At 38.2% G+C, this 25,420-nt stretch overlaps 1 protein-coding gene across 1 annotated transcript; it reads left to right on the top strand.

The window, feature by feature from the left end:
• Positions 1–4,581: 4,581 nt before the first annotated feature.
• Positions 4,582–24,089, top strand: LOC127442171 (zinc finger protein 260-like). Its single transcript, XM_051700013.1, has 4 exons — positions 4,582–4,795; positions 9,615–10,607; positions 19,098–19,190; positions 19,780–24,089. Exons 1-4 carry the CDS (start codon positions 4,711–4,713, stop codon positions 20,799–20,801), a joined length of 2,193 nt encoding a protein of 730 aa, XP_051555973.1. The 5' UTR covers positions 4,582–4,710; the 3' UTR covers positions 20,802–24,089.
• The last annotated feature ends 1,331 nt before the right edge of the window (positions 24,090–25,420 follow it).

Here is a 25,420-nt window from a genome sequence, read left to right on the forward strand (position 1 = left end):
CTGCGGGCATAGGTGCTCCGCGAGCGCCTTATCCACCGGGGTAATCGCCAAATAGCCCCTGGCCGCCCCACCATCGAGGGTAGTGAGGGCGGGGGAGCTGAAAGATCAGGACCGGGCAGTAAAAGGTGACTCCCACAACCTTGTCAGCTCCTCGTGCACTTCCGGGAAGAAAGGAACTGGGGGGGGGGGGGGGGGGGCATGGCTGTGAGTGGCGCCGCGAGCCCAGGAACCAATCATCGAGCCGCGAGGGTTTCAATTCATTCATCTCCTCTCAAAGGAAGATGAATGAATTGAAACTGCTATAGTGAGCCCCCTCTGTTGGTAAAAATAAGTAGCACATGGTGGCTTTTCTGCTTGGGCTTGGCTTTCTTGCAATGTAATATTTCACTATGAATGCTGTCTTGTATGCTTGGGAAAAACAGGGACATTTCCAGGGACAGCTCCAGTCAGGGACAGGCCACCAAAAACCGGGACTGTCCCTGAAAAACAGTTATCGTTGTGACATTCATTTTACAGTAGTTTTTAAGCCACCTGTAGTTGTTATAACACCCTACAACAGCGCATAATTATCAAGTAATCACCAGTAATGTTAGTCTAGCTGATAACAACAACTAAGCAGAAGTGTGGAGCATCCAAGAGGAAGTCTCTTGCCGTAATGGCACTGCCTATGGAGAAGTCAGGAAAAAGGTGGATAGATAAGGGAAACATGATTCCGGGAAATGTGAAGTTTGTTAACAGGAAGAAAGAATAGAGCATGTTATGATGATCTGTCTAAGGTCTAGTAATGAAAGAAAGATATTGATTTCTAACCTTAAGAAAATTCAGATGATTTTTGAGTTGACAGGCATTCTAGGAAGAAATTCATGGGATGAATGTTTTACATTTTTAATGCAATATATGAAAGCGACACAGTTAAATAAAAGAATATAGGTCAGTCAGGAGGAGATACTACGAAAGCCCTGAACCACAAGGTGGGAAAAAAAAATTACGGTGGAAAAAAAATTTGTGTCTCAGTTCCTTCCTGAGCCTAAGTCTTACATTTTTTTCACTCTTCCTAAAATTATTTTTTCTCTCTTCAAAATTTTTTTTTTCTCTCTTCAAAATTTTTTTCTCTCTCTTCAAAAATGTTTTTTTTTTTCTCTTCAAAATGTTTTTTTCTCTCTTCAAAAAAATGCATGCGGTACCAAGCTTGGCCACCAGGTGCAACTATCAGTAAACATGTAATCTTATACTTTTAATGCTTTCTCTGTTGCTATATAGCTGAATAATACATTTATTATTTATTTAAGGGTTTGCAAACCTTAATCAAGACAAAATCAGGTTACATATGTTTGATATGGCATTCGTTGTCGTGTAACAACTGGAGTTATTTTTTTGTTTTAAATTGTTGGTCTTCTAAACCATCTATGCCGTTTGCTCAGTGTTACATGGTGGAAGCGAAGGAATGTATTGAGGAAAACCGGGCACATGTGGAAATTATTATTATGTCTGTCCTTTTGAAGTGTTAGGGGTACATCTGGTAATGTTCATATTGTTGTAAGTAATCTAATTTCCAAATGAAAAGATCATTTATAAATTAAATCCTCATGACTGAATCGGGATGTCATGTGCAGACTTTCATGGTGGAATGTAATGATAATAATATATTTTAATATAACAAGTTGTCTATGCTTTTGAAACACACTGTCTACTACAGAAGTGAAGAGTTCCAGATGAGGTCAAATAAATATCCAAATATTGTTGGTCTGTCTAAACATGAGCTAGACGGTTACGCCGATGTAAAATGCTGATCCCAAACAAATTGGTGAGGGGTGAGGAATCACCTATTCCACGGATTCCGCCAGGGGGAAGAATAGTAGGCTACACACACCTGTTTTGTGTTAGCAGTATGGGCGTGAAGCTATAAGTATAATGATTTCTGTTGTTAGGGGGGGTTTTGGTACTGCTCATTTTTTTTGCCGGAGCTGCCGTGCCGTGGGCTGGCTGTTATTGCAAAAATACCGTGAGTAAATTGGGAAGGGTTATTTGCGACTTCGGGGTAATCTTGAACTCGAGGTTTAGGCGGCCGCTGTTGATGTGTTCTACGGATGCTGTATCCCACCTTGGTGACAGTTTAACACCACCAACTCTAGAAGCATGTGGCAGGGAATTAACATCATCACGGACTTTAAAGGGAATAAAAACTCCACCATGAACACCGCTGCCTCTCTCCCGGATGAGCTAAATACTTTTTATGCTCGTTTCGAGGGAAATAACACCGCCCTCGCAGAGAGAGCTCACGCGGCCGAAGCTACAGAGGTTAGTTCACTCTCCGTCTCTGTAGCGGATGTAACCCGATCTTTCCGACGGGTGAATATCCGCAAAGCCACGGGCCCAGACGGCATTCCGGGCTGCGTCATCAGAGCGTGCGCAAACCAGCTGGCTGGTGTTTTTACGGACATTTTCAACCTTTCCCTCTCTTTGTCTGTAGTCCCCACATGCTTTAAAACATCCACCATTGTGCCTGTTCCAAAGCGATCAAAAATAACTTGCTTAAATGACTGGCGTCCTGTTGCTCTGACCCCCATCATCAGAAAATGCTTTGAGAGACTAATCAGAGACTATATCTGCTCTGTGCTGCCTCCATCACTGGACCCATTGCAGTTTGCTTACCGCAACAACCGCTCCACTGATGATGCCATTGCATCTACAATACACACTGCTCTCTCCCACCTGGAAAAAAGGAACACTTATGTGAGAATGCTGTTTGTAGACTACAGCTCAGCATTCAACACCATAGTGCCCTCCAAGCTAGATGAGAAACTCCGGGCTCTGGGCTTAAACAGCTCGCTGTGCAGCTGGATCCTTGACTTCCTGTCAAGCAGACGCCAGGTGGTCAGAATAGGCAGCAACATCTCTTCATCACTGACCCTCAACAACGCAGGGCTGTGTTCTCAGCCCACTACTGTATTCCTTGTACACACATGACTGTGTGGCAACACATAGCTCCAATGCCATCATTAAGTTTGCTGATGATACGACGGTGGTAGGTCTGATCACTGACAATGATGAAACAGCCTACAGAGAGGAGGTGCACACTCTGACACACTGGTGTCAGGAGCACAACCTCTCCCTCAACGTCAGTAAGACAAAGGAGCTTGCGGTGGACTTCAGGAGAAAAGACAGAGAACACAGTCCCATCACCATCAATGGAGCACCAGTGGAGAGAGTCAGCAGCTTCAAGTTCCTGGGTGTCCACATCACTGAGGAACTCACATGGTCCATCCACACTGAAGTTGTTGTGAAGAAGGCTCATCAGCGCCTCTTCTTCCTGAGACGGCTGAGGAAGTTTGGAATGAACCACCACATCCTCACACGGTTCTACACCTGCACTGTAGAGAGCATCCTGACTGGCTGCATCTCCACCTGGTACGGCAATAGCACCGCCCACAACCGCAAAGCACTGCAAAGGGTGGTGTGAACTGCCAGACACATCATCGGAGGTGAGCTTCCCTCCCTCCAGGAAATATATACAAGGCGGTGTGTGAAAAAAGCTCGGAGGATCATCAGAGACTCCAGCCACCCGAGCCATGGGCTGTTCTCACTGCTACCATCAGGTAGGCGGTATCGCAGCATCAGGACCCGCACCAGCCGACTTCATGACAGCTTCTTCCCCCAAGCAATCAGACTTCTGAACTCTTGATCTCCCACGATCAAATACATCAGCACTGCACTTATTACCCTTACTCTTATATCTCACACCGGACTGTCATAAATTATATTATTATTATATTATATTCTCTCTTAATAACTGACTATCAACCGACAGCTGAATGTCAATACAGTACAATACAGCCTACTGTACATTCTATATATACTACTATATATACTTTTTTATTTTTATTGAATAATGTGTATCTATATTGTGTGTATTGTATACTGTACAGTGTATGTTATTATTTGTATATTGTTGTGTGTAATTATGTGTATATTAGACTTTAAACTGTGCTGTGTTAATTTGATGTTATTGTAAATTGGTATAAGTCTCATCACTGTCACGACTGCTATGTTGATTGGAACTGCACCCAAGAATTTCACACACCATTGCACTTGTGTATGTGGCTGTGTGACAATAAAGTGATTTGATTTGATTTGATTTGACCTCCGGTAGCGGGTTAGGAAGCCAGCAGTACATTTTGTTGTTGGGTTATTTGTTTTACATGCTTGTGGGTTTCTTTTCTCTGGGGAGGCCTCATTGAATGTTATGTGTAATGTTGTTTATTCATCCCCCGGGGTTTATAATCAAGAGCGTGTGTCTGAGTGGGGGTATGAGGGCTGGTTGTTTATCTCTCCATACGCATTCTGTAATGTAATTGACGACATGCTCAGGAAGGAACTGAGACACTATTTATTTATTTATTTATTTATTTTATTTTATTTTTTTCACCGTTATTTGTATTTTGTTATTTTTTTGCGGTTCAGGGCTTCCGTAAGACACCGTGCATTTGTACTAAGAATATCGTAATTTGATCCCGACACACACTCCCAATCAGCAGGTGGCGGTAATGCAAAAAAAAAAAAAAAAAAAAATTAAGACGAAGTAGAAGCAGCTGTGTCGAGCTCTACTGCTTAGTAAACAATCATTCGGATTCATGCAGAAGACGTCTTTACAAACAAACAGGAATACCTTCATATTTAATAGCTGAATCTGTCTTATATACAGTTGTAAAGATGGAGTTTATTAAAGTGGAAATTGTGGACATGAGTGATCAAGAAGCATGCAAAATGCAGTATGAGGATGCCGAGGAGAAAAAAGGTGGGTTTCTATTCTTGATTCTTCATTAATGACTGCTGAGGAACTTTAAGTTCACCGGATTTATAGATTAAAACTGAAAGAACAGCTACATAATATTAAAGGTGCTGTAAGCAATGTTTGTGCAACACGTCTAAACCATTGGTAGTTCGATCAAATATAACAAACTGAGATGAAAGATTAATTATTTCTTCACAGTTCGTTCGTCATTCTGGAAATCGAAATTGCGCAAAGTGAGCTCGTTGTAGCCCAGCCTGAGCACGTGTACATCAGCCAGACGTCTATTTGATCTGTGTGTTTACATCTGGAAGACATAGTTTCGTTTGCTCATCTGCAGTACGGCAGTTAGACTTGTCTCGGATGTCAATAAGACATTTATGAAGCCGGTTTAGGTGTTTTTTAGGTACCACGAAGTACGGCGGTAAAGATAGTTTGCAGTTTGAAATTCAGACTTTGATTGGCTATAAACCCGCTACGCGCTGTCGTAGACGTAAATAATGTTGCATGTGATTCTTCTTGATTTATGAATTCAGATGACATCATTCTCCGCTCCGCAGTCGGCCGTTTCAGTTTTACGACAGTTTTTCATTTTCTAATGCAAATAGTTCCAAAAGTTGAACACCTAGAAGACTGAAACCAGTCTCATCTTGACCAGTCTGATTTGTGAATTTCTTCACAGCAGTTTGTTTTCCTGTCAACCTTTTTAAAGTCCATGTCTGTGTCTCGTTTGGAAGGATTCGTCCTCGGGAGGTCGCATTTGTCGGCCGCGTACGTTATCGAGGCTTTCTCGTTTCAGAAAAGCGAGTAGCAGTGATGGGTCGTTCGCGAACGAGTCTGCTCTAAGAGCCGGCTCGCATATCAGAAGAGCCGAATCTATTTATAAAAATATATATAAAAAATGACTATATATATTTAAATAAATAGAATTAACGAATTCAAATAACGAAAAAAGAAATAAAATAACATAGGCCTAAATGCTCAAGCGCACACACATTCGTTCTTACTGTCTGCTCAGACTAACAGCATCACCTGTTGTTCCTGTCAATCAGACATGCAGTGTCAACCAATGAACCAGAGATGCGTGAGGGAGGGTGGAGCCCATTTATTATGCTGTTCAGATTGTATTCGTTTTGAATGGTTAGATTTATATGCACTTTGTTTATATACATTAAAAAGTTATACTTTAAATGCAAATGCAAACCAATGCATTTTTAAATACATTGTGGTCAAGGTAGAGTATGATTCCATTTAATAACTTATTTTAATTAGAATTGTTTTAACACCAATCATAGTCAAACTATCGCAAACTGTTTGACTTGGGGAAAAAAAAAAAAAAAAAAATTTGTTTTAAAGAGCCGTTTGGGAGCCAAAAGAGCCGGCTCACTGAGAAGAGCCGGAATGCCCATCACTAGCGAGTAGGACACTTCGAATGCGACCTTCTTTCATGGGAATTCGGAGGATGCATGAGGTGTATCCTTCGTGGGCTCTCACAACCCACAATTCTTTGCTTCAACGGAAATGTCTTAAAAAAAATAACGACAATTTGCCCGTAAATATGATGTTCAAACGCAAGTAATGTTAATTCCCAAGTTGAAGTACCTCAGTCGATGGGTGCAGAGTATATAATATGTATAATTATATCAATATATAATTAAAATAAAGTATTAGACTAAAAGTGCACATATAAAATCTATTTTCTTTTCTCTTTACATCATTATAACTCTCCTAAAATGTACCTCATACATTCCCTTCTAAAGGGACTTTGTTCCTTTCTCACTCAAAGCGATCGCGCTTGTTAAAGAGTGGCGTGCTGTCATAGCAACCATGTTACGTTCCGTTTCCGTTTGTCCTATGAAGGCCGTCTCATTTAAACGAGACTTGTTTAAAGGAGGACACTCGGTATACTGCAGCCTTCAAAGGACGCGTCCTACCTAAGCATGCAGCCTTTCAAACGAGACACAGCCAATGAGTCGGAATGGCGACAAATAAGCGCTCTTCACTTTTACATTTCCAGCAAACATGCAGTCTGGGTTCATGCAAATTTACTTGTTTTAGATAGAGCCTGATTTGTGAAAACTTTCACAATCACATTTGGTCGCATTTGATTGCGTCTTACTGCTCCACCCGCATTGCCTTGAGTAATAATAGTAAATCAGCTAATAATTCTAAAACCTGACCATCTTCACAGGTCACAGTAGGCTCAAAAAGACCTTGATGATGTGAATTTTTTCACAGATCAGTTTTTGTCTCTTAACCCTTGTTTGAGTGCTTGAGTCAACAGTTTTCCAGAAAAATCAGTGTTATAGGCTTTGAAAGGTCACATTCTTGAAACATGATAATTATGATGGACAAACAATAGTTTTACACAAAACTGGATTTGTGAAAACTTTCACAGATTGATTTGACTCAGTTTGATGGCTTAATGCATATTGGCATTGTGAAAAATTAAGGAAGTAAGCCAAAAACGTAATAAAATATATATAATTTTAAAAAGTGAAATCTAGATGGGTCATAGTTGGCTCAAAATGACCTTTATGATGTGAATTTTTTCACAGTTCAGTTAATATCAGGTAACTAATTGTTTAAGTTTCTGATTCAACAGAAAAATCATTATTTAGGCCTTGGGAGGCCATTTTATAAAGCACACTGCTTAATCAGGGAGAAACACTTGTTTCAGACAAAACTGGATTTGTGAAATCTTTCACAGATCTATTTTACTAATATTTATGGCTTTATGCATATTGGCATTGTGGAATATGAATAAAATAAGCTTTAATACCAGTAAGCTTCTTAGAATTCTGCAAAATGACCATCTGGTCGGGTCACACTAGGCTTAAATAGACCATCCTGATTTGTGAAGTTATAGGATTAGTGTTGTAATTGCTCTGTGTTTTAATCTTTCCCATTCATTTCCTATGGTGGGTCAAAAATGACATGGAACAACCACGAGTGTTCTTTTTTTGTCACGTGGCCTAAACTCATTGAATACAGTCCAATTTTCTTGTGTGTTCAGATGGCAAATGTAGGAAAAGTAACGAAGCCTTGGCCCACCAAGATGAAGGATACCATTTTTATTAAAGAAACGAAATCAAAATGGGTCAAAATTTACCCGAACACCATACATGGGTTAAACCAAATGAATAGCTAATTTATGTATCATCCATATCAAAATTTAATTTGTCAACAACAACAAACCAAAGCCATCAAACTGAGTCAAATCAATCTGTGAAAGTTTTCACAAATCCAGTTTTGTGTAAAACTATTGTTTTTCCATCATAATTATCATGTTTCAAGAATGTGACCTCTCAAAGCCTATAACACTGATTTTTCTGGAAAACTTTGACTCAAGCACTCAAACAAGTGTTAAGAGACAAAAACTGATCTGTGAAAAAATTCACAAACCATCAAGGTCTTTTTGAGCCTACTGTGACCTGTGAAGATGGTCAGGTTTTAGAATTATTAGCTGATTTACTATTATTACTCAAGGCAATGCGGGTGGAGCAGTAAGACGCAATCAAATGCGACCAAATGTGATTGTGAAAGTTTTCACAAATCAGGCTCTATCTAAAACAAGTAAATTTGCATGAACCCAGACTGCATGTTTGCTGGAAATGTAGAAAAGTGAAGAGCGCTTATTTGTCGCCATTCCGACTCATTGACTTAAAAAAAAAAAGGTTGACAGGAAAATTCACAAATCAGACTGGTCAAGATGAGAGTGGTTTCAGTCTTCTAGGTGTTCAACTTTTGGAGCTATTTGCATTAGAAAATGAAGAGTCGTAAAATTGAAACGACCGATTGTGGAGCGGAGAATGATGTCATCTGAATTCACAAATCAAGAAGAATCACATGCAACATTATTTACGTCTACGGTTTATAGCCAATCAAAGTCTCAATTTCAAACCGTAAGCTATCTTTACCGTGGTCCATGACGTTGGGTCAGCTTTTACCAGCTTATATTACCATAGTACCTTTATGCTCCACGGCTAACCTGCACCGTAGCGGAGATAATATACAGATACTGAAACAATCAGCTGTGAGTGAAGTGACATCTCTGACGCAATGAAGTCACTCCCCCATGTCTCTTAAAAACGAATTACTTCATATAGTATTACAAATGCTCACTTTTATTATTCAATAGTAGCCTATATTAATTTGTAATATTACTAAATTAAATTAAGCTTTCAATTTAAATTATTAAAAGGTTTTATGTTTTGAATAAAGTTAAGATTTTAAAATGAATAGGCCTGTGTGTTCTTGTTGTGGACCTCTAGACCATTTCAAGGACTATTTGTCAGTTTAAGGAAGTGACGTCTTTGTCCCTTGAACATTTCCGGTTATTTGTCAAACACATTCAAAACAACAGCGGGAGGAGCTTCGTTCATAGTGACTTTAACACAATTAATGTTAACAACATTAATACGATTGTAATAGAATGTCATTATTAAAATGTGGACCATGTTGTTTGGTCGCTGGATGCTCCCTGGATGCCTGGAACTAACGGAAATTGAAAGTATTTAGATTTCCAAAAAAGCAATCACATTTGGATACAGCTTCATATTCGCCAGCTCTTTATTAGAATTTTCTGTCCACCTTGTGGGACGTTAATTGTGCGATAGAGTAAAAAAAATTACTCGTAGCGCCTACTCTGGCAGACGTCTATTAGCTTTAATGGTATTAACAAGAATATTACATAATTAATGTGTCACTTTTCATTTTCATATGATATATTTTATATGTATATTTTTTTCACTTTTGTATTTCCTTTTATTTCACAGTTTTCCCTCTTGAATTGTGTTTTGACAATTAAATATGTTATTTTTAGACCTGATGAAAGTCAAAGAGGAAAGTCAAGAACTGAATGAAGTGGAGGAGAAACATCAGTACCAGCAACCTGATAATGTCACAACTGGAGAAGAATTATTTAGTTGCTCACAGACTAAAAACAATCTCTTAGAAAAAAGAACAGAAACCAAAAATGCTTTCACATGCTCTCATTGTGGAAAGAGTTTTCTGCGTAAAGAAGCCCTCAGTAATCACAAAAGAATTCACACTGGAGAAAACCGTTTTACGTGCCATCATTGTGGAAAGAGTTTTCGGCGTAAAGGATTCTTCAATGAACACCTAAGAATTCACACTGGAGAGAAGCCTTTCACATGTGATCAGTGTGGAAAGAGCTTCACACATAAAGGAAACCTTAAGAGTCACATAAAAATTCACACTGGAGAGAAGCCGTTCACATGCCCTCAGTGTGGAAAGAGTTTCAAATGTAATGGAAAACTTAAACATCACTTAAGAATTCACACTGGAGCGACGCCTTTCACATGCCATCAGTGCGGAAAGATTTTCACACAAGCGGACAGTCTTAGATATCATCTGCTTTCTCACGCAGGAGTAAAGCCATTTAAATGTGATCAGTGTGTTAAAACATTTATTTTGGCATCATACCTAAAGAAACACATGCAAGTTCATGCAAATGAGAGGCCTTACTTGTGTTCGCTTTGTGGAAAGAGTTTTTCACGGCTGGACTGTTTTAAAATGCACCATAAAGTACATACTGGTGTGAAAGCTCATGTGTGCTCTGAGTGTGGGAATAGCTTTAGTAGAGCTAGTGACTTGGAACGGCACCGAAGAATCCATACTGGAGAAAAACCTTACAAGTGTTCACAATGTGGAAAGAGTTTCAATCAGTTAGGACACCTGAAAATACACATGAGAGTGCATACTGGAGAGAAGCCATACCACTGCAGTTTATGTGGGAAGAGTTTCAGCACATCAAGTGCTCTACTGATTCATAAGAAAAAGAATTGTCCAAAGTGTTTAAAAAAATAGTGTGAAGTTCAGATAAACCCAAAGATGGAATTTCTTCCTAAAGAGCAGTTTTATCTACAGTATGAGGGTAATTTGCTAAAATACACTACCCCTATTGGTGAAGTTTGTGCCAGAAATGTATAATCGTGTATTGATTGAACTATTCATTGAGCACAGATAACAAATTACTTGGGACGGATCAGTTCAAAGGATTTTAACATTGCATCTTAACTGTTGTAATACTGTAGATTAGTGCTTTTGAAAGGAACCTGTACTAGTCCAGAACAAAATAGATTTTCACCACTGCTACACTGCTATTCAGTGTCATCAATATCCTGCCTTTTTCACTCACATTTGTGGAATACTGTTTTGTATTCAACTGTCTTGTGTTTATTAACTTACCGTGGGTCTGAATTCAATTTGAATTTATCTGACTGTTTAATAAACCAATTTAATTGGACAATCCAAATGGCATAGTTAATGTCTCTACAAAGATACTACAATTATAACAACGTTGACTCGTACAAGCTAGCTTACCAGGCCAAGGTATCACGTAGCTTTAATGTTCTCCATGGTATGAATTAGCAACAATTTTGAGGACATGGTCATGACATTTCTGAAACGTTAGCCAAGGTTCTTGAAAATAGGACCTTATCAAATACGTCTTTAGAACACTGTCCTAATGTAATGTCATGCTGACGAAAGGACGACCCTTACAAAAAATCTGCTCTGTATTTTCACTTGCAAATGAGCTTTTGATTTGCTGTAAATATTTGCCAGAAGTTTGCAGCTCTTTGCCGGTAGTGGTGAACCTCTGGCAAACCTTTGGCAACAATGGACAATTTGCTGCAAGTTTGCCTCAAAGCTCATTTGCATTTGAAAATTATCAGTGGCAAATTTGCCATGAACTCTCGATTTTTGTAAGGGGACTTACTGACTACGTTGTCAGAAAGTACTGTGCTTTCTGGGGAGTAAAGAGACTATAAAGTAGGGATGGGCACGAGTACTTGAGTACTCAAAAGGGACAGCAATGATCGATCATGAAAATGATGATAGATAATGATCATGCGTGCATGACTTTTCACTAAATTCGAAATTCAGTGACAACTATAAACAAACGTGTCAAAGAGGGGCCTTATTTTTACAAGCTCCAGCAGACCGTGACTTTCTGTCTGGGGCAGAGACAGCGCTCAACACTCTGGAAAGGTGCACACACCAGCCGAGTTTTTCCTTTTAAACTGCTAGATGGGACGCAGTATAATGAAACCCAACGCAATGTTTTCAAAACTATTTTCACCTTGACATTGCGTGTTAAAAAAGCAATGATTATGACGTCTCTGGTCAAGCCACCGGCAGTTTGCAAATACATAGTTCAGCCAGCCAAGATGAAAACAGTTGTTCGCCCTTATTAAGATTATTACGTAAACCTGAAACATGCTTTCTGAGAATTCTTTCATTGAGTACATAATGGCAAAATATAAAGAATTATACAGTGGCAAGAAAAATTAAGTGAACCCTTTGGAATTATCTGGTTTTCTGCATTAACTGGTCGTAAAATGTGGTCTCGAAGTCACAAGTATAGACAAATACGATGGTGCTTAAGCTAACGACACACAAAAAATTATAATCTTTAATGTTGAACACATACCATTAAACATTCACAGTGCTGTAGAAAAAGTAAGTGAACCCTTGGATTTAAAAACTGGTCGATTCTCCTGTGGCAGCAAAATTGTCTTAACTGTGGACAGATCTAAGCTCTTCAAGATAACTTTGTAAACCTTTATAGCTTTATGCAAAGCAACAATTCTTGATTCTTCATAGGTCTTCTGAGATCTCTTTTTTTTGCATGGTCCACATCAGTAGATGCTTCTTGTGAATATCAAACTCAAAATGTTTGAGTGCTTTTTATAAGTCAAAGTAGCTCTAACCCACACCTCCAATCCCATTTCATTAATTGGATGTGTTATTAGTCTGTTATTAATTAAATAAGATTCATTATTGTAACTTAGATGAAGATAAAACCAGATTTTAAGACACATTTATACATAAATGCAGGTAATTCCAAAGGGTTCACATTCTTTTTCTTGCCACTGTATCATGCCATTTTTTGCACTTTTTGTTACATACCATGTTAGAAAAGCCTATAATAATGAACATACGAGATGCATGAACAACAATGAGATGCAGTGCAGCAGCCAAAGACATACATGTCCATGTCTATGTGCCACCCCCACTTCAAGTACTCGAGTAGACAAAATGCCCATCCCTACTACAAAGATCATGCATGCAAGAAGGTATAGTGTAACTGGTCAATGCTAATAGTAGGTGGTGGGTGGTCATCGGGGTGGACTGGGACTAAAAAGTGTCATTGGACTTTCTGGCCCAGAGCGGCCCACCAAACCCAGCCCACAACACACCATAACACACCAGCGCATTGATTTCATTTTCCGGCTCAATTTCAAATTTTTTGTTGAAAAAAAAAAAAGAAGACATTTCTATTGACTGCTAGTCATGACTACGGCCCCCACAGTGCAAAAATTTTCATAATTTTTAAACATATAAAACCACTGTAAATGTGATGAATGGATTTTTTTTAGAGAAAGCACTAAGAATAAGTGCTTCATAGATTAGACAAATTACATGTCATTAAACTTATTTCCCAACATACAGATGTTAGGTTAAAATATACATGAAAGTACAAGGGAAAGTGTGTATTTTAGGTGCTGTGACAAGTTAGCATTTCTTCAATATTTAAAAAAAATCTTAATCACCATTAACTTTTTTCTAGAAGTGCAAATAAACTATTGTCTTAGTTAATATGAGGTTGTGCAAACAACAAGTATAATAATAATAATAATATATTATTTATGTACTGTATATACTGTATAGCTACACAAGATCATAAAATGTTGATTAAAATAGTTAGATGAAGAAAGTGTCACACAGCAGGACACTAATGACAATGCTTAAAATTTCATGTCAGTTACTCACATAATTGTGTAAATGTGTTTTGTTTTTGTTTTTTTGTTGTTTTTTTTAATGAAAACAAATTTGGCCAGAATATGTACATATATAAATATAAATATATGTAAAAAATAATAAACATACCTCTTATAGTTAAGGTCTTTGCAGATACTTTGCAGATTAATTGCTCATATTTTCACTCGATGTGAGTTTGTTGCTTCTTTATTTCTGCAGTGTTTTAATTCCTTCCCCAGATTATTCTTGAGAAAAAGTGAAAAGCCTTGTGCTTTAACAAGCACTGTTTCTGCTATCCTTTAAACAAAGTAAGCCTCAAAGACTCAAATAGCTACAAAGTAATATTTTTCATGACTTATTTTCTGCATTTTTATCAGGCGTGAGCATTATTCAGCAAACCACGCTTCAGCTCACACTAATGCTTTGCGGTATGAGTAAATTGTGCTAATTACTATGTACTGCTCATAGCTTTACGGTTTGCAGATTTTATTTACGCTGCTGTTATTGTATTTGATGTAACTTTCAGTTATTTGTCATTTAGTGATTATTCAGAACACATCTTATACTTAATATTTTGTTTTTGTTGTCACCATTATTGTGATTTGTATTTCAAATAATGAGTTCCATGCAAGGTACGGATTAAATGTGCACATGTGAAAATGCACTGCGCATGGGGCTTAGCTGTACTGTAATACAATTAACCCTATGTGCGAGTGGTTGGTGTTCAACAGTTTGTCAGTGGTTAATGTTATGTTTCTCTTTTCTTTTAAGGAGTGTTGGAGTTGTGCATTCATGACGTGAACAATGGAGAATGATGCTCTGAAGTTTGTTGTAACACTTGTAACAGTGTTTCTTTTGTGAACTGTATATATGTAATAATTTATTATTTTTTTTAAATGAAGTGTTGTGTTTGTTTAGTTTTGCATTTACTGTATATTATTAGTCTTTTTTCTTTCTGTGCACTGTACAGTGTTTTATCATGTCTCCTGATTTCCCTCATCAATAAAGTTCCTATCTATCTTTAATATTGATTTTGTTAAATCTATCATAGTATAATAATCTTTATTAAGTACACAAATAAATACAATTTATAAAAAATAAAAGGGCAGAAACTCTTGAAAGTTTGGCTCCCACATCAGTAAGATTAACATTAAAAAAATATTAACAATATGAAGATATTTATTTAAGAGGTTTGCATTGTTTTGCTTTAAGTTACGGAATAAAAGCATCTGATAAATGTAAATATAATAAAAAATACACAATAAAAACAATGTAAACCTTTTAAAGAAACATCATGACAGTACAATGTTCCTTGTTGAAGTCTACAACGACAATTCCAAGTTTACTGCACGCCGACAAATGAGATTAAATGTTCATAGTAGTGATGGGTCATTCATAAACGATTTGTTCATTTTGAACCAATCTTTTATGTGACTCAGAAGAACGAGTAGTCTCAGAGAGTGATTCGTTCATTTTGTGTTGGCCGCACATGCGTATTGCTCAACCTCAGTTCGTTTGTTACGCGAAAACTGCATAGGCGCTGTACAGGAAACAGAAATGATTAGCTCACCTTTCAACTCTTTTGGTCCGAGTCATTCGTTCTTTTGTACGTGTCAGCCGTATACAGCATATTCCATCGATTCCAAAACCAGTAATCGGAATCGGAGTTGAACGGATCGAACACCTGCCGGTTTTTTTGTCCACCAGACAATGAAAGTTCCAGTGTGCCACTCCGATTATCCCCTGGGCCTGAAACAGCTCTGAGGAAACACGTGTGCCAGTGACCTAATGAGCCAGGTAGAAGTGGTAGCCCTCCTGCTGAGGTGTTCCTCTGATTAGGATCCAGACATTAGCCCCCTCACTCTGGATGTGATTAAGCTACAATGTTCCACCATGCCTATATAGGATTTCAAAAATAATAATAATAATATATATATATATAAATTTAATAGAAGTATCGGTAATGATATCGACGATATAAGATTTGAAATTATTGGTATCGGATAGAAAAGAAAATAAGTGGTATTGCCCATCCCTATACTGTTAATTCATAATTTCCCCCATTTGAAACTGGCGTGCACGAGACGTCTTTGTTTACATAAGCGCACATTGCTACATGATTTGTGCCTGCCGAAAGTTTAAACAAGGCTGCATAAAAGGCAGAGGTGAAGAAATTGCACAAATTGGTTCCTGCTGGTATTGTCACTATTTTTGCTGAATGTGTGAAAGATATTTGAGAACGGGTCAGTCTTCCGCATTTGCGTTAGCGAGTTGATTGACAGGCGATGTCAATATATGCTCAATATTTAATCATGTGCTTCTATTAGAATGACATTCACCAACATTGCCCACTGTAAAACAAAAACTTGAGCAGACAAGACAGTTAGTAAAGGTTAGTGGTTCAAGACAACATGAAATCGATCATATTCACTTTTCTTCATAAAAGTCGCTTGCCCAACAAAAGTGAGTATTAAAACAATATTTTCATTTCAAAACAATGTTCAAGATGGCGCCGAGTATGGCTGCTGCGTTGCAAGCTCCGAAACACATTGTAGTTTTTTGTTTGTTTTGTTTACATTTCTTATGTTTTTTGTCTTGGATCTTGTCTGTCTTATTGTCTACGACAAATACTTTTGGACATTGGTTTTGCAATTACACACCATAAACCGGACTTCAAATTCCTCAACGCCGACCCGCTGTTTACAAACACGCCAGCGGAGCCCTTTGTCTGGGCTGCCCGGCCGTGAAAACGCAGAAGGAAAAGGGGAAACCGAGCCGGTGTTCTCATCAGAGTAAGACATCGTGCAAATTGACCCCCGGTACCCAGTATTCTACTGGCAAATGTTCAGTCTCTGGACAACAAGCTCTGCAAGCTGAGAGCGTGGATTTCTTTCCAATGAGAGACGAGGGACTGCTGCATTATCTGCCTAACAGAAACTTGGATGTCTACCCATCAACATCAATGGAGCACCAATGGAGAGAGTCAGCAGCTTCAAGTTCCTGGGTGTCCACATCACTGAGGAACTCACATGGTCCGTCCACACTGAGGCCATTGTGAAGAAGGCTTATCAGCACCTCTTCTTCCTGAGACAGCTGAGGGAGTTTGGAATGAACCGCCACATCCTCACACGGTTCTACACCAGCACTGTAGAGGGCATCTCCGCCTGGTACGGCAATAGCACCACGCTCAACCGCAAAGCCCTGCAAAGGGTGGTGCGAACTGCCAGACACATCATCGGAGGCAAGCTTCCCTCTCTCCAGGACATATATACCAGGCAGTGTTTGAAAAAAGCTCGGAGGATCATCAGAGACTCCAGCCACCCGAGCCATGGGCTGCTCTCACTGCTACCATCAGGCAGGCGATATCGCAGCATCAGGACCCGCACCAGCTGACTCCGTGATAGCTTCTTCCCCCAAGCAATCAGACTTTTGAACTCTTGATCTCTCACGATCAATATACATCAGCACTGCACTTTATTAATCTTATTATCTCACACTGGACTGTCATAAATTATATTCTCTTAACAACACACTGGCAAATGACTATCAACCGACATCCTGAATGTCAATACAGTACAATACAACCTACTGTACATTCTATATATACTATATATACTATTTTTTATTGAATAATGTGTATCTATATTGTGTGTATTGTATACTGTACATTGTATGTTATTATTTGTATACTGTGTTATGTGTAATTATGTGTATATTAAATATGTAAATAGTGTTGTAAATCTGATGTTTATTGTAAATTGGTATATGTCTCATCACTGTCATGACTACTATGTTGCTCGGAACTGCACCCAAGAATTTCACACACTATTGCACTTGTGTATATGGTTGTGTGACAATAAAAGTGATTTGATTTGATTTGAACACGTCATCATGCATTTAATCATGCACTAGTGATGGGATAAATGCAATGGACCATATTCATAAAACACAAGCAGAACGAATGTGTGTTAATTGTTCTTGAATTCATTCTTATGTGAATTTTCCCATTAAATTAAATTCATTCTGTAAGAATGGTTTCACTGTGCTTGTGTTTCATGAATAAGACAATGTGTGTACATTATATTCACGTGTGTGTGTTTAATTACATCTTTAGCAATAATACAATGAGCAAATAGTACACACACTCCAACAGACACTTTTTACCAGTGTCTGAGTTTGGCTGTGAGCTGCGTGTGTGTGTTTGTCACCGTGCTGGAATCCAACGCAGCTGCCAGCTCTTGGTTGCGATGTCTGTATCTAAAAGGTGATTGGCTCTTTTACCTGTAAGGCAGGACTTCCTTTCTACATCTGTTCACCGTTGGGCGTTCCAACTTCTCCCATTCATTTGAATAGAAGTGGCCATCTCGACTAAACAATCTCTGGTTGTTGATAATGTATTGAATGAAACGAAGCTGCAGAACTCAGGATGAAAATGGCGACTTTAAATTCCCCGGCAGTGCAAAAACGCGGAACAGCACCACATAAGCGTCAGTGGCCATTGAGTGGGGACACATTTGTTTGCAGTTTTCTTTGCGATTCAACTGGAAAGGAGCTGCGGAACACAAACAAAATCTCCACAAAATTTGTTTGACATTTTCCATTTCTAAAAGAGCTAAACGTCTTTAAACAGCAGCTAGTTTTTTTTAAATTCATGAATTACCATTTATTTCAATTAAGTCACAATAACAGAATCTAAGATTTAAAGTTATAATTGCCTTAACATGAACTTGTCAAAATATTACTGTATCCAAGAAACATGGGATGCTATATGAGATTTCAAGAAGACAACAGGATTTCTTAATAATAATAATAATAATAATAATAAGGCAGAGGCTATTTGCACTAAGTGTAAATAGTGTTAGATTCTATTTGCACCTCTAATTAAATACTAACAGGGCATCACTGCACTGTGTGTTTATTTAGAGTCCCACAGACACTCTACACCAACATATCACTGAGAGAAATCAACCTTTATATTCACTTTATTTCTTATTATAAGTAGAATTAAAGAAAAATATTAAGAGTGGAGACAGGAAACAGGATGGGGAAAACTGGGTCAAAAAGTGGATCAGAACCCAGATCATCCACATAGAAAAATTACATTCACACCATCTGAAACATTTAAGGAGCAGTTTGTCTTTCTTTTGTTTGTTTCCACCAGACAGTTTCAGTGCAAACAGGTGTTTACACCTAGTGCAAATAGTCACTCTATGATAATGATAATGTTATGTTATTGATATTATTGAAGTTTCTAATGCTTTCCATTATTAATACGGTGAGATGCGAGCAAAAAATCACAGGCGAATGCATCTTTACAGAATGCGCATGCGCGAGAAGTTGAGCGTTCTAGACATGACCGCTAAACGTTCACTCCAGTCCAGTTGGTGGCGGTAAAGCACCTTCAGATGGGTTTGCAAGCACCATAAAAGAATAAGAATAATAATCTTAAACGTGTTTAACATATCTTTACAAACAAACAGGAATACCTTCAGATTTAATTGCTGAATCTTATATACAGTTGTAAAGATGGAGTTTATTAAAGTGGAAATTGTGGACATGAGTGATCAAGAAGCATGCAAAATGCAGTATGAGGATGCCGAGGAGAAAAAAGGTGGGTTTCTATTCTTGATTCTTCATTAATGACTGCTGAGAAAATCTAAAGTGACAAGCTTCAGGTAGTTAGTTGGATTTATAGTTTGAATTAAATAATATTAAAGGTACGTAAGCAAGCAATTTTAGCTGTTCTTACTGAATAAAATATTGTCCTACTTTATTATTACTACTACTACTACTACTGTTATTAAATGAATCAGAAGGCATTCAGCTATAAATGTTTTAAACGGTGTATGCAACATTTGTTTGAACTGTGTCTGTGTGTAATAGGCCTTATAATAAAACAAATAATCAAATAACCTTTTTTGTGTTATATATGTGTGTATGTAGAGGTATTAAGTTGGTAAATGGTGTGTATTAAGGTTATTAATTGTTATCTATTCTAATGATGGTTAGAGAAATGTTGATGGTTAGAGTAAAATCACTCACAGCACCTTTAATAGACTTTTAAAATAAATGAATGATCATTACCTTGTTGGCTACTAGATTTAATATTATTCATATGAGAGTTACAGAATTAATATGTCATTTATTTCACAGTTTTCCCTCTTGAATTGTGTTTTGACAATTAAATATGTTATTTTTAGACCTGATGAAAGCCAAAGAGGAAAGTCAAGAACTGAATGAAGTGGAGGAGAAACATCAGTACCAGGAACCTGATAATGTCACAACTGGAGAAGAATTATTTAGTTGCTCACAGACTAAAAACAATCTCTTAGAAAAAAGAACAGAAACCAAAAATGCTTTCACATGCTCTCATTGTGGAAAGAGTTTTCTGCGTAAAGAAGCCCTCAGTAATCACAAAAGAATTCACACTGGAGAAAACCGTTTTACGTGCCATCATTGTGGAAAGAGTTTTCGGCGTAAAGGATTCTTCAATGAACACCTTAGAATTCACACTGGAGAGAAGCCGTTCACATGCCATCAATGTGGAAAGAGTTTCACACATAAAGGTACCCTTAAGAGTCACATTAGAATTCACACTGGAGAGAAGCCGTTCACATGTCATCAGTGCGGAAAGAGTTTCACAGAGAAAGGAAAACTAAAGCTTCACTTAAGAATTCACAATGGAGCGACGCCTTTCACATGCCATCAGTGCGGAAAGATTTTCACACAAGCGGACAGTCTTAGATATCATCTGCTTTCTCACGCAGGAGTAAAGCCATTTAAATGTGATCAATGTAGTAAAACATTTATTTTGGCATCATACCTAAGAAGACACATGCAAGTTCATGCAAATGAGAGGCCTTACTTGTGTTCGCTTTGTGGAAAGAGTTTTTCACGGCTGGACTGTTTTAAAATGCACCATAAAGTACATACTGGTGTGAAAGCTCATGTGTGCTCTGAGTGTGGGAATAGCTTTAGTAGAGCTAGGGACTTGGAACGGCACAGAAGAATCCATACTGGAGAAAAACCTTACAAGTGTTCACAATGTGGAAAGAGTTTCAATCAGTTAGGACTCCTGAAAATCCACGAGAGAGTGCATACTGGAGAGAAGCCATACCACTGCAGTTTATGTGGGAAGAGTTTCACCCAATCGGGTAATCTACAGACTCATCTAAAAAAGCGTTGTCCAAAGCAAAATTCATCTGCAGGTCCTAAGGTTTAAAAAAAAAAAATGGTGTGAAGTTCAGATAAAGCCAAAGATGACAATTCTTCCTTAAGAGCAGTTTTATCTATGAGGGTAATTTGCTAAAATACACTAAGTTAAAGTTTGTAACAGAAATGCATTTATGTTTTATTGATTTCATTCACCCTGATAGCACGATAACCCAGATATCTATTTGTTGTTTGTGTTTACATCTGGAAGATGTATTTTTAACATTGTTTGCTCATCTGCAATATGTTTATAAGAAGTATGTCAATATGTTTGTCTTGGATGGCAATAAGACATTCAGCAGATATCTTTTAAACTTTTATGATTTAGAATGGTTGTAAATCTGATCGTTTTAAGATGTTTAGCAGATGTTGATTAGATTATGATGCTTCCCAGATGGAAAGATCTGTACTGATGAGCCAAAAAATTATGACCACCTGCCTAATATGCTATTGGTCCTCCGTGTGCTGCCAAAACAGCGGCAACTCTACAAGACCCCTGAAGGTGTCATGTGGAATCTGGCACCCAGACATTAGCAGCAGATCCTTCGAATCCTAAAAGTTGTGAGGTGGAGCTGCCGTGGATCGGACTTGGTGGTCCAGCACATCCCACAGATGCTCAATCGGATTGAGATCTGGGGAATTTGGAGGCCAGGGCAAATATCATGTTCCTCAAACCATTCCCGAACAATGTGTGCAGTGTGGCAGGGCACATTATACTTCTGAAAGAGGCCACTGCCATCAGGGAATACCATTGCCATTAAGGGGTGTACCTGGTGCGCAATGATGTTTAGGTAGGCTGCACGTGTCATATTGACATCCACATGAATGACTGGACCCAGGGTTTCCTAGCAGAACATTGCCCAGAGCATCACACTCCCTCCACCAGATTGTTGTCTTCCCACAGTGCATCCTGGTGCCATCACTTCCCCAGGTAAACGGCGCACACATACACGGCCATTATGTTAAAGAAAACGGGACTCATCGGACCAGGCGACCTTCTTCCACTGCTCCAAGGTCCAGTTCCAACGCTCGCGTGCCCATTGAAGGCGCTTTCGACGGTGGACATGGGTCATCGTAGACACTTTGACCGATCTGTGGCTATGCAGCCCCATATGCAGCAGGGTGCAATGCACTGTGTGTTATGACACATTCCTCCTGTAACCATCATTAACATTTTCTGTGACTTGTGCCAAAGTTAACCTTCTGTCAGATCGGACCAGACGGGATAGTCTTCATTGCCCTTGCACATCGATGAGCCTTGGCACCCAACACTCTGTCGGCGGTTTGTGGTTTGACCCTCCTCGGACCACTGTTGGTAGGTACTCACCGCTGCTGACCAGGAGCACCCCACAAACCTTGGCATTTCAGAGATGCTCTGACCCAGTTGTCTGGCCATAACAATTTGGCCCTTGTCAAAGTCGCTCAGGTCTTTATTCCCGCATTCAACATATTGACTACGAGAACTGATTGTTCGCTTAACATCTATTCTACCCAGACCTTGACATGTGGCCTTGTTAGGAGATGATCAATGTTATTTGCTTCACCTGTGAGTGGTCATAATGTTATGGCTCTACAGTGTAAATCTGACATCTCGGTGATGTAAATGTGCTATCTGGGCAATGAGCACAGAGAACAAATTACTTATTTCATTAGTTTTGATCTGTGTCAGTTATTGCCAAATTTGACTTTTGCTTACATTTAAATATATTTTATCGATGATTCATCTTCATACGCCGGCGAGTGTTATGTTTGGGGTGGTGGTGGTGTAGTGGACTAAAGCACTGAACTGGTAAGCAGAAGGTTGTTGGTTCAATCCCCACAGCTACCACCATTGTGTCCTTGAGCAAGGCACTTAACTCCAGGTTGCTCCAGGGGGATTGTCCCTGTAATCAGGGCACTGTAAGTCACTTTGGATAAAAGCATCTGTCAAATGCATAAATGTAAATGTTTGACCCTTGAGCACACACACCTACCGGTACATAATCAAAAAATCTCTCATTCTAAAGAAATATTTATTGTGTTGTTATCTGGTCACAATATTACAAAACGTTGGTGATGATCCTGCTTGTATGAATGTAAGTGCTGCTTTCAGTGCAGCTGAAATTACTGTCAACTCCTGAAGAATACACAGAAAGAAACTGAGTCAAGCACACCTGCAAGTTTAACGACTATTGTGTTTTACCCTGCAGTCATTTTGGGATGGACTTCAAAGATATTTAATCGTTAATCTTGCAGTTCAGTCACTACCCTCTTTTTTTTAGAATCAGAATGAGCTTTATTGCCAAGTATGCCTACACATACAAGACACATTTTTCCAGCTCTTTTCCTCACTCTGGAAGTATACAGTTCTTGAAGGGAGGGCAAGGGGTAACCAATAATCCTCTCAGCAGTCTGAACTGTCCTTTGTAGTCTTCTGATGTCCGATTTCATAGCTGAACCAAACCAGACTGTTATTGAAGTGCAGAGGACAGACTCAATGACTGCTGAGTAGAACTGTATCAGCAGCACCTGGCAGGTTAAAAATTAGTTTTAAAATTGCTTACCAAAAATGTACATAACTTGATCTCAATTGAATTGTATTACACATAGCTAACTAATATTGGCATTATGTTCATGCTGTTTAGCCAGAGGGAGACTGGCTCCCACAGCTGAATCTGGTTTCTCCAAGGTTTTTTTTTTTTCTCCACTAACTAACATCTCATGAAGTTTTTGTTCCTTGTCAGAGTCGTCTTTGGCTTGCTCATCGGGTGCTTTTAAAGACAAAAACATTAAGGCATTTTTCAATGAAACTGTTCACTGGGGTCTTGAAGACATTTCACAATAAATAAAATAATAATAATTTAAGACATTACAGATGATTTTCTGTAAAGCTGCTTTGAAACGTGTTTTGTGAAAAGGGCTTTACAATTAAAAATGACTTATTTCTGTTGTCATACATTTACAAACTGTATCTTTTCAAGCATAGTTAAAGTTAGTTACACGTAATTTAAAAATAAACAGTATTTTCCATATAACAAGTAACTATGACTAATGTTTACATTTTTGTCTGTTGGCATGAATAAAGTCTGTGCTGCATAATATTATTTTGTGTCGTTTATTGACAAACAGTATATAATCTATATTGACTACTTAATATATTAGAATGCTTTAAAAAACTTTTTTATTTTTTTTTATTTGAACAACTGTATTATAATTATACAGTCTAGGTGTTATGTATTTAATGTCGTCCTATGTGCATTTCCAGTTAAATTGTATCTGACTCGATTTTGTTAGAAAATTAATTGACGTGTAATGACAATCTGACAAACAAAGATGTTTGAGGTTACATTTCAAAGCTCTAAGCAAAACATTTTCTGAATAAATGAGCAAAAACCAACAAGTGTTTTATTCCTGCTCTCCCCTTCATTGCTACTTTGGCGAATGAAGCCATTTTACTTGAAAGATGATATGACTTTACTGAAAGAAAGAAAATTTTGGCTCTGGTAAGAAAACAAGTTTCGACGAGTTTTGTTGCATCCCACAGGGGTTTCAATTTATTTTCCCCCCTCATCAGTCTACACTCAATACCCAATAATTAAAAAGTTAAAACAGGATTTTAGACATTTTTGCAAATGAAATACATGAAAAAAAATTAAATATGACATTGATAAATATCAGACCCTTTGACACTTGAAATTTAGCTTAGGTGCACCCTATTTGTCTTGATCATCTTTCAGATGTTTCTACATCTGGAGTCTACCTTTGGTTCATTGGACATGATTTGGAAAGGCATCTATACCAAAGTAATTTTACAAAAAATCTTTGTTCAAGACTGCAACATAAAGGGGTGTCAGACACAAAATGCAATTAAAAAAAATATAGTTTTCTTGACAATGGACTGAAATGAACAAAGCAAAAATGTCTAAGGGTTTTAAATGGAAGAACAAATATCATATGGAGCTTGTAACAGCAGATGAGTATTCACCTTTTTCCTGGGGGTCTTACTGGGGAAACAGATGTGGGTGCTATTTCCACCGGAAGTTTCCAGCTGGTGTAAAGTTGTGACTCGGATGATCCGATGACAAGTGGTCAGTGCCAAAAACAGGTGTAAATGGAGTGCAAAACCTTTTGTGATCATATCACAAAACTACACATGGAGGCAGTTAAAAACGCATGTGACCATATCGCATTTGAGGTGTAAACACTGACTGATGCATCCCAGACAGCAGTGACGCGCCACCCTCATCTGTCAATCAACTGCTGTGCTAAAGCAAGAGTTTAAACTGTTCATGACACCGGTTACATACGGCATTAAAATTAAATAACCATCCGATAGGAAAATATAAAAAAACAAATACATACACAAGCACAAGAACTCCACAAATCTTCTTCAGTGTGTCTGATATCAAAATGCAGTGACACAGATGACAAGCACACATTCAAAGCTCAGCTGACACTGGTACTCTAATAAAATAACAGAGAATTTTGCTCAAAATGTTGTGTTTGTGATTAAATTTCAACCGAATCTGGGAAAAACAGTGCGCTGTTTTTTTATTTTTTATCATACAGTAAAACACTGACATAATGACTGATGTATGTCGTCATGAAACAGACCCCTTGAAATCTAAAAACAAGTGGTCACAGGAGACG

The sequence above is a fragment of the Myxocyprinus asiaticus genome, chromosome 6 (genome assembly GCF_019703515.2).
Source record: "Myxocyprinus asiaticus isolate MX2 ecotype Aquarium Trade chromosome 6, UBuf_Myxa_2, whole genome shotgun sequence".
NCBI classification, from domain to species: domain Eukaryota; kingdom Metazoa; phylum Chordata; class Actinopteri; order Cypriniformes; family Catostomidae; genus Myxocyprinus; species Myxocyprinus asiaticus.

Excerpts from the sequence above, each read along its gene's own strand:
- LOC127442171 (XM_051700013.1), top strand. The coding sequence starts at position 4,711 with ATGGAGTTTATTAAAGTGGAAATTGTGGACATGAGTGATCAAGAAGCA. Across the intron at positions 10,608-19,097 it reads GAAAAAGAATTGTCCAAAGT|TTGTAAAGATGGAGTTTATT; the intron begins GTTTAAAAAAAT and ends TCTTATATACAG. Across the intron at positions 19,191-19,779 it reads GGATGCCGAGGAGAAAAAAG|ACCTGATGAAAGCCAAAGAG; the intron begins GTGGGTTTCTAT and ends TGTTATTTTTAG.